General features: G+C 49.7%; 2 protein-coding genes across 5 annotated transcripts in view; one reads left to right on the top strand and one right to left on the bottom strand.

Annotated features, from left to right (window-relative positions):
- Nucleotides 1-785: 785 nt before the first annotated feature.
- On the bottom strand, nt 786-5,185 carry LOC140909696 (uncharacterized). Its single transcript, XM_073339615.1, has 2 exons — nt 5,103-5,185; nt 786-989 (listed from the first exon to the last, which is right to left on the bottom strand). Exons 1-2 carry the CDS (start codon nt 5,157-5,159, stop codon nt 786-788), a joined length of 261 nt encoding a protein of 86 aa, XP_073195716.1. The 5' UTR covers nt 5,160-5,185.
- Nucleotides 5,186-5,377: 192 nt separating this feature from the next.
- Nucleotides 5,378-12,437, top strand: part of SLX4IP (SLX4 interacting protein) — a 130,582-nt gene continuing 123,522 nt past the window's right edge. For 2 of the 4 annotated variants that reach the window (XM_073339609.1, XM_073339610.1), the window contains exon 1: nt 5,387-5,454. The gene's annotated coding sequence lies outside the window, so the exon portion shown is untranslated. Of the gene's footprint in view, nt 5,455-12,437 lie in introns of all 4 variants that reach the window. The other 2 variants (XM_073339608.1, XM_073339611.1) reach the window with 2 other exon arrangements.

The following is a 12,437-nucleotide window of genomic DNA, read 5'->3' as shown; positions in this document are numbered from 1 at the left end:
ATTGTAGTCAATCGGAGTTTTACGATTAACTTCATTTAAACCAGAATTTTACCCTATGTATCTAGGTTTATAGTTAGTGACTTACATAGTTTTTCAAAAACAATGAAGTGCTTTAGTTATGTGCCAAAAGTCCTTAAAAACAATAGTATCTATACCTACCTATGCATTTATATAACATAACTATATTATCTAGACATCTCCTGCACAAGTTTTTCTAAACATATTTGTTTGGTTTTCATTTTCCTCCAAAGTACTAATGGCTAGCTCTATTCTACTGTAACTTGCAGAACACATTATTTTATGAAGCTACAACTGTCACTGAGCCATGTTTGTTGGTAGAGTTGACCCTCTTGGACTTGCACACGTTTATTAGATGGACTTTAAAAGCCTTTTAAAGATAATAATAAAATAACTTGAAGCCATATAATAAAAGTCACTTAGCTGAACACTTATAGGCTAATTCCATAGTCTAGCAGGATTTACCTGCAGTTTTGAAAACACAGACTGATGGATTTTCGAGTGTAATAGCAGAATGGGAGCTATACACAAGGAAAAGAGTAATTTATGTACTGAATTGCCTTCTAACTCCTGCTATGTGGTGTATTCAGTACTTAACGGTAGGGTTAACTCACTTTCTGAAATATTAAACAGAAAGAAAAGGCTAGAAGGTAATCTATAACAAGATTATAATTGTTAGAAATTTGATTATCATATGAATTATATACTACATTAAATATTTCAGTCTGGCTAGGTAGGGAACTTACCTTTTATATATAGTACTACTGTTATTTTCCTTTTTTTTGACTTTCATGTTGCATCACATATGTCACAATGCCAGGTTCTGGTGCATAGTCCTCTCTTTTTGTTTGGAAAATAGAATTGGACTTGATGTTAAACCACCCCCAGTGTATCAGCCCAAGGCTAGCTCCCATAACAATCAAAACTTTGTAGTTCTTCCAGATGGTTTTAAGGCCCATACTGGCATCTACCTATGTAAAGACAGTTGATCATTTTATTTTAAACATGTTCCAATAAATATTTCTCCCCAACCACTACAATAGCACAGTACAGCCAAACCTGAATGTTAACATTTTTAATTATATTGCAGCATGCCAAATGATTAAGAACAAAAAGTGACAGAAGGAAGCCTTGCTTAGTGAACTTTAAAATTGTCTTTAAAAATAACCTCAGTTCAGATACCTAAAAAGAAATGCTAATTGCTGTACTCGTTTCCCATGCAGTTATAAGCTATACTGGATAATTACTTCCATTTTGTTGGGGTTGTGCTGCTTTAACTATACCAATTTTGTGTGTAAAACTTTTTTCTTTTTCAAAGACGACTGAAAGGGTATACAACAGTATAAGATCTGCAAGGATTATAAGACTTTGCACTTATCATTCATAAATCTCAAAGCGCTTTTCAAAGGTTTTACAAAGGAAGAAACTGAGGCACATCAGCCCCAATTCTGCAAACACATACACACCCATGTGAGTGTTGCAAGATCATGGTAACAGATACTAAAGGTATGTCTACACTATAAAAAAAACAAAACAAAACAAAAATCTCAAACCCAACAGCATTCACTCTCAGAGGCTGGGTCAACTGACTTGGGCTCATGCTATGTGGGTACAAAATAGTTGTGTACACATTCCCGCTTGGGCTCTGAAACCTGGTGAAGGGGATGGGTCTCAGGGCCTCGGTGGGAATGTCTACATAGCTATTTTTACCTCCATAGTGTGAACCCAAATCACTTGATTCACACTCCAGGACTGGCTGCTATGGGTTTTGGGTTTTCTTTGCAGTGAAGACACATCCTAAGTGACTTCCCGCAAGTGTCACTGCACCTCAGTGGCAGTTGGAAATAAAATCCAGGTCTCCCGAACCCAGATTTTAAGCTCTTAGTCGGGGTCTCATTATTTTTCAGTAATAAGCTTCTTGTGCTACATTTACTTCTGGGGGAATTCTGCACCACTGCAGACACACAGAATTCATGTGTCACGCAGAATTTTTTCCCCGCAAAAAATACATTCTGTCAGAAAGGTGCTGAAGTTACTCCTTTCACGCATCAGGGGCCGCTGTTGCACCAGAACAGAGCAGCCACTCCCAGCACAAGTAGCCCCAGCTGAGGACAGGAAAGAGAAAGAGGCTGCATTCCTCACAGCGCCCTGCCTATGGGGCCAGGTCAGGAGGCATGGGATATGGGGGACGGGCACATGGGGCTGCTGTGGGGTCACAGACTGGGGTTCAAAAGGTCTGGGGGGGACTGATTGGGGCAGGGGCTGAATGGGAGTGGGGGTGCAAGGACACAGAGGAAGGAAGGTGCAGGGGCACATGGGGAGGGTGTGGCTGAGTGAGGGTGCAAGGACTCATAGGGATGGGGGAAGGGTTGCAGGGCCACAGGGGAACAAGGGCAGATATGCCAGACTGAATGAGAGCACGCTAGGGTGTGCATGGTGGAGGCTCCCTAGCAATCCCTTCTCACCCCCAAAAAGCCTGTTTCATACTTCTCCCACCCACACCCAACAACTCTCCAAGTTCATACCAGGCTCCTTCCCAGCAATTACTCCCCTCTCCCCCAGCTCCTCGGTTACTCCTAACTCCCCCAAACCTTTGCACTGCTTCTGAGGGGTGTGGGAAATAAGTTTCTGTATTGTAGTTTAAATGAATTATTACTCAGAGTTCAGTATTAATATGTCTAGTAAGGAATTTATTCATCAAAAAACATTTCCTGAATCTTTTTTGTTGTCTTTATTGTTACAGATATAGTTGCCAAGAGGTATTTTGAAATAAATTACCAAAATAATTGAAACTGGCATGATTATATTGTTATTTTGACAAATAAAATATGCAGAATTTTAAAATATTGTGCACAGAATTTTTAATTTTTTTGGCACAGAATTCCCCCAGGAATATATATTGTACAAGATAATGGATTATTATTAGACAGGAACCTGAAAACAAAAATTATAGGGGCTCTGGTGTTTTTACTTTTTAACCCACTTTTCTGGGTGTGTTTTTTTTTGGGGGGGGGTTGAGTGGAGGGTAGAAAGAAAGTAGGGGGAGAGGTAAGCAGCAACTCTTCTGGAGTAGAAAGAGGTTTGATGGGTTGTTGTAAAATAAGCCTGACCCCTAGAACTAGTCAGATCTTTCCCCCACAATGTCCTAATATTTTCAAATACCTTGAAACACTCCAAGGCCAGATCTGCATTTGAAAAGGTCTGCTGGAATTGCTGCAAACCCTCCTTGGGTAGATGCAGGAAAGAAGTACTTTGCCAATACAGTTTATACAATTTGGCAAGCTATACAGACCTAAGGCACTTTTATGCTGCTATAACTGCATCTACTGCAGGACTTTTGCAACTACAGAAATGTCACACACACTAAAATACACCCCTAATCAACATTGCTATATAGGCAAAAGTTTTATAGTGTAGAGCTGTTCTAAGACACAGATTGCATTATGACGGGCTCTGAGAATTGCTCAGGTATATAGTTAGTCTTCCTAACACTATACGTATGTCTATGTGGTAGAAGGATCTGGTGCTGATAAACACCTCCTCTGTAAAACACTTTGAAATCTATACACGACAAGCACCACATGAGAGCTAAACATTACCATCACCATGACTAGAACTGATTAAAAATAATCCAACAATTTCTCAATTCCCCCTCCTCCATAACATTTCAAAACATGATAAAAATCAGCCAGGTCTACTAATGTGGGAAATGCTGCTGTAAACTCAAAAAGACAGGGAGTGGAAGGAAGGGCAGTGTTTCTAAATCTGTGCAGTTTAGCAACCCTTCTTGACTGTGTGTTTTGGCAGCTTGCCACAGACTACTTGACACTAGTGGGCATATGAGTGGTGGCGTGCATGCAAGATTTTCTTTGCTTTAGATTGTAATAAAACTTTCTGTGCCTAGTGACCCGATTGCCTTTTTTTGAATCCCAAGGGAGGTTACAATCTAGTGGTTTGCAAAAGGCATTGGACTGGGATTCAGGAGACCTGGGTTGGATTTTGGCCTCAGGCACACGGGTCCTCTGTAACCCACTGTCTAGGGACTGCAGCTCAGGTGTGGGAAAGGAAACAAAAAAAAAACCCTGATAGGATATTGAACATACTGCAGTAATAGAGGCCATACAGTCCTACAGGTGGGTGGCTCCTAGGACTGGGACATCACTGGGGCTCTGAGGGGGCTCCAGGTTTTCTCTCATTCCCAAGTGCTTGCCTGGCTGGCTCTTGCTGACCGGCTCAGGATCAACTATGAGGGTCAGAAAGGAATCCCCGCCCCCCCCCCAGGTCAGATTGGCAGGGACCTTGGGGCTTTTCTGCCTTTCTCTGCAGCACATGTAGGTCACTTGCCAGTATCATCTGTGCACGTGACTGAATCAGTTCCCTGCCATGGGGGCGGGGGTGTTGGGACACTGGTGAGCCCTGTCCCTCCTATTCTCTGCCCATGGCCCCTAATGGCCTAGTCCCGTGTCAGGTTCAGCGGGCGGCCCGTGACACACGGGGGGGTCAGAGCAGAGGCGCTGGTGACCCCCCCCCCCGCTTGGGGCCCGCTCCCATTGACTTCACAGGGGCAGGATGTGACCCCAGAGAACAATCACTGCCCGCCCCCTACGAACAAATCAAGGCGGGGGGCCGGGGCGAGGAAGAGAACCAGCCGCCCCGCTGTAACCCTCAGCCGGGTTCCCTCTACCCACTCCCAGGAGGCATCAGCCCCACTCGGCCCCCCCGCCCCGCATCCTCCTCACCTCCACTCGCACACCACCCGCCAACTCCCCCTCACGGGGCGACCAACCGGCAGCAGCCAACGCCTGCCGCGCGCGCGCGCGAGAAACACAGGGTCACGGACCGTCCGAGAAGCCGGTGCAGGCCCTGTGCTAGGGAGAGGTGGTAGCCTGGCCAAACGCCTGTCTGACCACCCGGAGCCACTCTCCTCCCGGAAATAGCCTAACGGGCATTTCAAAATTATTCCTACTCAGGAAAATGCCCGGACAACGGGAACTGTTTAAAACATGTCGTCAGATCCCTCAGGCATCTGCATAGGCACCTATGTAATCCAAACCCTAACGGTCGGAAAAAGGCCAATTACATACGCTTTTTGTAATTCGTTTCTCCCGTGAGGGGGAATAATCGTCCCAAAGCCTCCCCATCCCTTTCCAATCGATTTAATTGGGTTAATTCGAATCTCCTCGCTTCCGTTGGACGTCCCCGGGGCATGTGACACCGGAGGGACACTCCGGGAAATACCCGGATGTCTGTGCGCCGTTGCCATTCCAAGTGTAATAAAGGCATGGGGTTCTTTGGTCACCATTTTGGATTGAGGCCAGGAGACGCCATATTGGATTGGGGCAGAGAGGCTCCATCGAGCGGCCATTTTGGATAGGGGCAGAGAAGCCGGTGGAGGCGACCGAGAGCGACACGCGCGGTGTGGGGTGGGGCTGGAGCGTGAGTATCTCCCCCCCCTTCCCCCGGAACCCGTTTAGCTCGGGCGGGTATGGCCCTGTTTCTATGGCAATATAATCTACTCCCCCAATAAACACCCCTCCCCCGCGCACCGCCAGGGGCCCCAGCCCCCGATGACCCCCCCCACGCCTCTAGCTCTCGTCCATTCTGCGCACCCAGCCGTTGCCACTGCTTGGCTCAGTCCTGCCGCCTGCAGTGAATGGCCAATCCCTCACCTCTGGGCGCCGAGCCCTTTGCATTCACCCCCCCTCCCCCGTGCTGTCTGTCCCCTTGGCATTCACCCTGCAAACTGCCCCCACTGCTAGGGCTGCTTGCCTCCGTCGCATCCACCCCCCAAACCTGTCTCTGCTCCCTTTGCATTCACCCCCAAACCAGCCCACTGCTAGTGTTGCCTGTCCCCTTTGTATTCCCCCACCCGCAAGCTTCCCTGCCTCCTTTGCATTCAGCCCCAAACCAGCCCACTGCTAGTGTTGCCTGTCCCCTTTGTATTCCCCCACCCGCAAACTTCCCTGCCTCCTTTGCATTCACCCCCAAACCAGCCCACTGCTAGTGTTGCCTGTTTCCTTTGTATTCCCCCACCCGCAAACTTCCCTGCCTCCTTTGCATTCACCCCCAAACCAGCCCACTGCTAGTGTTGCCTGTTTCCTTTGTATTCCCCCACCCGCAAACTTCCCAGCTCCCTTTGCATTCACCCCCAAACCAGCCCACTGCTAGTGTTGCCTGTCCCCTTTGTATTCCCCCACCCGCAAACTTCCCTGCTCCCTTTGCATTCAGCCCCAAACCAGCCCACTGCTAGTGTTGCCTGTCCCCTTTGTATTCCCCCACCCGCAAGCTTCCCTGCCTCCTTTGCATTCACCCCCAAACCAGCCCACTGCTAGTGTTGCCTATCCCCTTTGTATTCCCCCACCCGCAAACTTCCCTGCCTCCTTTGCATTCACCCCCAAACCAACCCACTGCTAGTGTTGCCTGTCCCCTTTGTATTCCCCCACCCGCAAGCTTCCCTGCCTCCTTTGCATTCACCCCCAAACCAGCCCACTGCTAGTGTTGCCTGTCCCCTTTGTATTCCCCCACCCGCAAACTTCCCTGCTCCCTTTGCATTCAGCCCCAAACCAGCCCACTGCTAGTGTTGCCTGTCCCCTTTGTATTCCCCCACCCGCAAGCTTCCCTGCCTCCTTTGCATTCACCCCCAAACCAGCCCACTGCTAGTGTTGCCTGTCCCCTTTGTATTCCCCCACCCGCAAACTTCCCTGCTCCCTTTGCATTCAGCCCCAAACCAGCCCACTGCTAGTGTTGCCTGTCCCCTTTGTATTCCCCCACCCGCAAACTTCCCTGCTCCCTTTGCATTCAGCCCCAAACCAGCCCACTGCTAGTGTTGCCTGTCCCCTTTGTATTCCCCCACCCGCAAACTTCCCTGCTCCCTTTGCATTCAGCCCCAAACCAGCCCACTGCTAGTGTTGCCTGTCCCCTTTGTATTCCCCCACCCGCAAGCTTCCCTGCCTCCTTTGCATTCACCCCCAAACCAACCCACTGCTATTGTTGCCTGTCCCCTTTGTATTCCCCCACCCGCAAACTTCCCTGCTCCCTTTGCATTCAGCCCCAAACCAGCCCACTGCTAGTGTTGCCTGTCCCCTTTGTATTCCCCCACCCGCAAGCTTCCCTGCTCCCTTTGCATTCAGCCCCAAACCAGCCCACTGCTAGTGTTGCCTGTCCCCTTTGTATTCCCCCACCCGCAAACTTCCCTGCCTCCTTTGCATTCACCCCCAAACCAACCCACTGCTAGTGTTGCCTGTCCCCTTTGTATTCCCCCACCCGCAAGCTTCCCTGCCTCCTTTGCATTCACCCCCAAACCAGCCCACTGCTAGTGTTGCCTGTCCCCTTTGTATTCCCCCACCCGCAAACTTCCCTGCTCCCTTTGCATTCAGCCCCAAACCAGCCCACTGCTAGTGTTGCCTGTCCCCTTTGTATTCCCCCACCCGCAAGCTTCCCTGCCTCCTTTGCATTCACCCCCAAACCAGCCCACTGCTAGTGTTGCCTGTCCCCTTTGTATTCCCCCACCCGCAAACTTCCCTGCTCCCTTTGCATTCAGCCCCAAACCAGCCCACTGCTAGTGTTGCCTGTCCCCTTTGTATTCCCCCACCCGCAAACTTCCCTGCTCCCTTTGCATTCACCCCCAAACCAGCCCACTGCTAGTGTTGCCTGTCCCCTTTGTATTCCCCCACCCGCAAACTTCCCTGCTCCCTTTGCATTCAGCCCCAAACCAGCCCACTGCTAGTGTTGCCTGTCCCCTTTGTATTCCCCCACCCGCAAGCTTCCCTGCCTCCTTTGCATTCACCCCCAAACCAGCCCACTGCTAGTGTTGCCTATTTCCTTTGTATTCCCCCACCCGCAAGCTTCCCTGCCTCCTTTGCATTCACCCCCAAACCAGCCCACTGCTAGTGTTGCCTGTCCCCTTTGTATTCCCCCACCCGCAAGCTTCCCTGCCTCCTTTGCATTCACCCCCAAACCAGCCCACTGCTAGTGTTGCCTGTCCCCTTTGTATTCCCCCACCCGCAAACTTCCCTGCTCCCTTTGCATTCACCCCCAAACCAACCCACTGCTAGTGTTGCCTGTCCCCTTTGTATTCCCCCACCCGCAAACTTCCCTGCTCCCTTTGCATTCAGCCCCAAACCAGCCCACTGCTAGTGTTGCCTGTCCCCTTTGTATTCCCCCACCCGCAAGCTTCCCTGCTCCCTTTGCATTCAGCCCCAAACCAGCCCACTGCTAGTGTTGCCTGTCCCCTTTGTATTCCCCCACCCGCAAACTTCCCTGCCTCCTTTGCATTCACCCCCAAACCAACCCACTGCTAGTGTTGCCTGTCCCCTTTGTATTCCCCCACCCGCAAACTTCCCTGCCTCCTTTGCATTCACCCCCAAACCAGCCCACTGCTAGTGTTGCCTGTCCCCTTTGTATTCCCCCACCCGCAAGCTTCCCTGCCTCCTTTGCATTCACCCCCAAACCAGCCCACTGCTAGTGTTGCCTGTCCCCTTTGTATTCCCCCACCCGCAAACTTCCCTGCTCCCTTTGCATTCACCCCCAAACCAGCCCACTGCTAGTGTTGCCTGTCCCCTTTGTATTCCCCCACCCGCAAGCTTCCCTGCCTCCTTTGCATTCACCCCCAAACCAACCCACTGCTAGTGTTGCCTGTCCCCTTTGTATTCCCCCACCCGCAAGCTTCCCTGCCTCCTTTGCATTCACCCCCAAACCAGCCCACTGCTAGTGTTGCCTGTCCCCTTTGTATTCCCCCACCCGCAAACTTCCCTGCTCCCTTTGCATTCAGCCCCAAACCAGCCCACTGCTAGTGTTGCCTGTCCCCTTTGTATTCCCCCACCCGCAAGCTTCCCTGCTCCCTTTGCATTCACCCCCAAACCAGCCCACTGCTAGTGTTGCCTGTCCCCTTTGTATTCCCCCACCCGCAAGCTTCCCTGCCTCCTTTGCATTCACCCCCAAACCAACCCACTGCTAGTGTTGCCTGTCCCCTTTGTATTCCCCCACCCGCAAGCTTCCCTGCTCCCTTTGCATTCACCCCCAAACCAGCCCACTGCTAGTGTTGCCTGTCCCCTTTGTATTCCCCCACCCGCAAACTTCCCTGCTCCCTTTGCATTCAGCCCCAAACCAGCCCACTGCTAGTGTAGCCTGTCCCCTTTGTATTCCCCCACCCGCAAACTTCCCTGCTCCCTTTGCATTCAGCCCCAAACCAGCCCACTGCTAGTGTTGCCTATCCCCTTTGTATTCCCCCACCCGCAAGCTTCCCTGCTCCCTTTGCATTCACCCCCAAACCAACCCACTGCTAGTGTTGCCTATTTCCTATGTATTCCCCCACCCGCAAGCTTCCCTGCTCCCTTTGCATTCACCCCCAAACCAGCCCACTGCTAGTGTTGCCTGTCCCCTTTGTATTCCCCCACCCGCAAGCTTCCCTGCCTCCTTTGCATTCACCCCCAAACCAACCCACTGCTAGTGTTGCCTGTCCCCTTTGTATTCCCCCACCCGCAAGCTTCCCTGCCTCCTTTGCATTCACCCCCAAACCAGCCCACTGCTAGTGTTGCCTGTCCCCTTTGTATTCCCCCACCCGCAAACTTCCCTGCTCCCTTTGCATTCAGCCCCAAACCAGCCCACTGCTAGTGTTGCCTGTCCCCTTTGTATTCCCCCACCCGCAAGCTTCCCTGCTCCCTTTGCATTCACCCCCAAACCAGCCCACTGCTAGTGTTGCCTATCCCCTTTGTATTCCCCCACCCTCAAGCTTCCCTGCTCCCTTTGCATTCACCCCCAAACCAGCCCACTGCTAGTGTTGCCTGTCCCCTTTGTATTCCCCCACCCGCAAGCTTCCCTGCCTCCTTTGCATTCACCCCCAAACCAGCCCACTGCTAGTGTTGCCTGTCCCCTTTGTATTCCCCCACCCGTAAGCTTCCCTGCTCCCTTTGCATTCACCCCCAAACCAACCCACCCCCAGTGCTGTCTGAATTACAATGATCAGACGCATAGATGAACACGATTTGTTGGGGGAAGAGTCAACATGGCTTTTGTAAAGAGGGCCTTCCCAATCTATCAGAATTCTGTGAGGGGGATTAACAAAGGTGGACAAGGGGGATCTAGTGGATATTATGTACTTGGACTTTCAGAAAGCCTTTGACAAGCAGGGCAGGCTCTAGGTTTTTTGCCGCCCCAAGCTCCAAGAGTGCAACTGCCCAAGGAAAAAAAAGGATGGCTGGAATGCTGCCCCTGGAATTGTGCCGCCCCGAGCACATGCTTGCTTTGCTGATGCCTTGAGCGAGTCCTGTTAACAAGGTCCCTCACCAAAGGTTTGGATGCAAAGCAAACAGTCATGGGCTAAGAGGGGGGCCTTCTCATGGATTGGTAACTGGTTAAAAGACAGGCAACAAAGGGTACGAGTAAATAGTCGGTTTTCACAGTGCAGAGAGAGGTAAATAGCAAGGTCCCCCAGGGATCTGTGCTGGGGCCAGTGCTGTTCAACATATTCATAAATGATCAGGAAAAAGTGGTAAACACTAAGGTGGCAAGATTTCCAGACAATATCAGGATAGTTAAGTCCAAAGCAGACTGTGAGGAGTTACAAAGGGGTCTCACAAAACTGGGAGACTAGGCAACAAAATGGCAGATAATTCAATGTTGATAAATGCAAAGTAATGCACATTGGAAAACATAATCCTAACTGTCCATACAAAATGATGGGTTCTGAATTAGCTGGTTTCAGAGTAGCAGCCGTGTTAGTCTGTATCCGCAAAAAGAAGTCCGATGAAGTGAGCTGTAGCTCACGAAAGCTTATGCTCAAATAAATTTGTTAATCTCTAAGGTGCCACAAGTCCTCCTTTTCTTTTTTTCTAAATTAGCTGTTAGCACTCAAGAAAGAGACCTTGCAGTCATTGTGGATAGTTCTGTGGAAACATCCGCTCAATGTGCAGTGGGAAAAAGCTAACAATGTTAGGAACCATTAGGAAAGGGATAGATAATAAGACAGTAAATATCACAGTGCCACTTTATAAATCCATGGCTTGCCCTCAGATGGAGTACTGCGTTCAGTTCTGGTTGTCCCATCTCAAAAAAGATATATTAAAATTGGAAAAGGTACCGAGAAGGGCAATAAAAATGATTAAGGGTATGGAACAGCTTCCATGAATCAAGATTAAAAACACTAGGACTTTTCAGCTTGGAAAAGAGATGATGGGGAGGCAGGAGGGTTATAAAGGGCTGTAAAATCATGAATGGTGTGAAGAACGTGAATAAGGAAGTCTTGTTCCTTCATATAACACAAGAACCAGGGGTCAGCCAATTAAATTAATAGTAGAAGGTTTAAAACAAAAGGAAGTACTTCTTCTCACAGTGCATAGACAACCTGTGGAACTCATTACCAGGGGATGTTGAGAAGGCCAAAACTATTAACTGGGTTCAAAAAAGAATTAGATAAATTCTTGGAGAATAGGTCCATCAATGGCTATAAGCTAAGATTTCGGGGATGCAACCCCATGGTCTGGGTGCCCCTAGCTTCAGATTGCCAGAAGTTTGGACTGAACAACAGGGAGTGGATCACTAGATAATTGCCTATTCTGTTCATTTCTTCATAAGCACCTGGTATTGGTGACTGTCTGAAGACAGGATACTGGTGACCGAGTATGGCCATTCTTATGTTCTTATGCCTGTGCCCTTTGCATTCACCCCCTCCATCATCCCTTCCGCCTTTGCATTCACCTTCCCTCCCCCAACTTCTCCACCCTCCTAGTGTCTGCCCCCTTTTCATTCATTCCAAATCTCCATGCCCCCTTTGCATTCACCCCCAAACTGCCCCGTGCCTAGTGCTGCCTCCCCCTTTTCCTTCATCCCAAATCTCCACATCCCTTTTGTATTCACCCCATCAACTGCCCCACCCCCAGTGCTGTCTGTTCCCTTTGCATTCACTCTCCCAAACCGCCCCACCCCCAGTGCTACCTGCCTGCCACCATTGCATTCACCCCAAACCAGTCCTCATTGCTGGTGCTCACCATGCTCTTTGCATTCACTCCCCAAACCTCACCACTCCCAGTGCTGCCAGCCGCCCCTTTGCATTCACTCCAAAATTTGCCACCCCTCGTGCTGCCTTGCCCACTTCGCATTTTCCCCAACTCTCACCACCCCCGCTGCTGCCTGCCCCATTGGCATTTACCCTCCAAACTGCGTTGTTCCCACTTTACACAGTTAACATTTAATAACACATCAAAATATAAGTTTAACTGACACCCACACTATAACATGTTTACTCTAGGTTCTTTTTCAGACCAGTAATTCCCAGCAGTTGTAACTCCATTAGTAGTAGCTGTAATATGGACAAGACTTTAGCATTTTTATCACTGTGTTTAATCCTGGTCAGAGTGGATTGGAAGCTATGGTTTTGAAAAATCCAGAGCCTGGGTAGATGACAAGAAGGTGAGCCCTTCTAA

Source organism: Lepidochelys kempii, chromosome 3 (genome assembly GCF_965140265.1).
Source record: "Lepidochelys kempii isolate rLepKem1 chromosome 3, rLepKem1.hap2, whole genome shotgun sequence".
In the NCBI taxonomy this organism is placed as follows: domain Eukaryota; kingdom Metazoa; phylum Chordata; order Testudines; family Cheloniidae; genus Lepidochelys; species Lepidochelys kempii.
This window is presented reverse-complemented; position numbering and strand designations above follow the sequence as displayed.

Coding starts and splice junctions, on each gene's coding strand:
- LOC140909696 (XM_073339615.1), bottom strand. CDS start 5,159: ATGGGGAGGCTTTGGGACGATTATTCCCCCTCACGGGAGAAACGAATT. Junction 990..5,102: donor AGAAACGAATTACAAAAAGC/GTATGTAATTGG, acceptor GTCTTTACATAG/GTAGATGCCAGTATGGGCCT.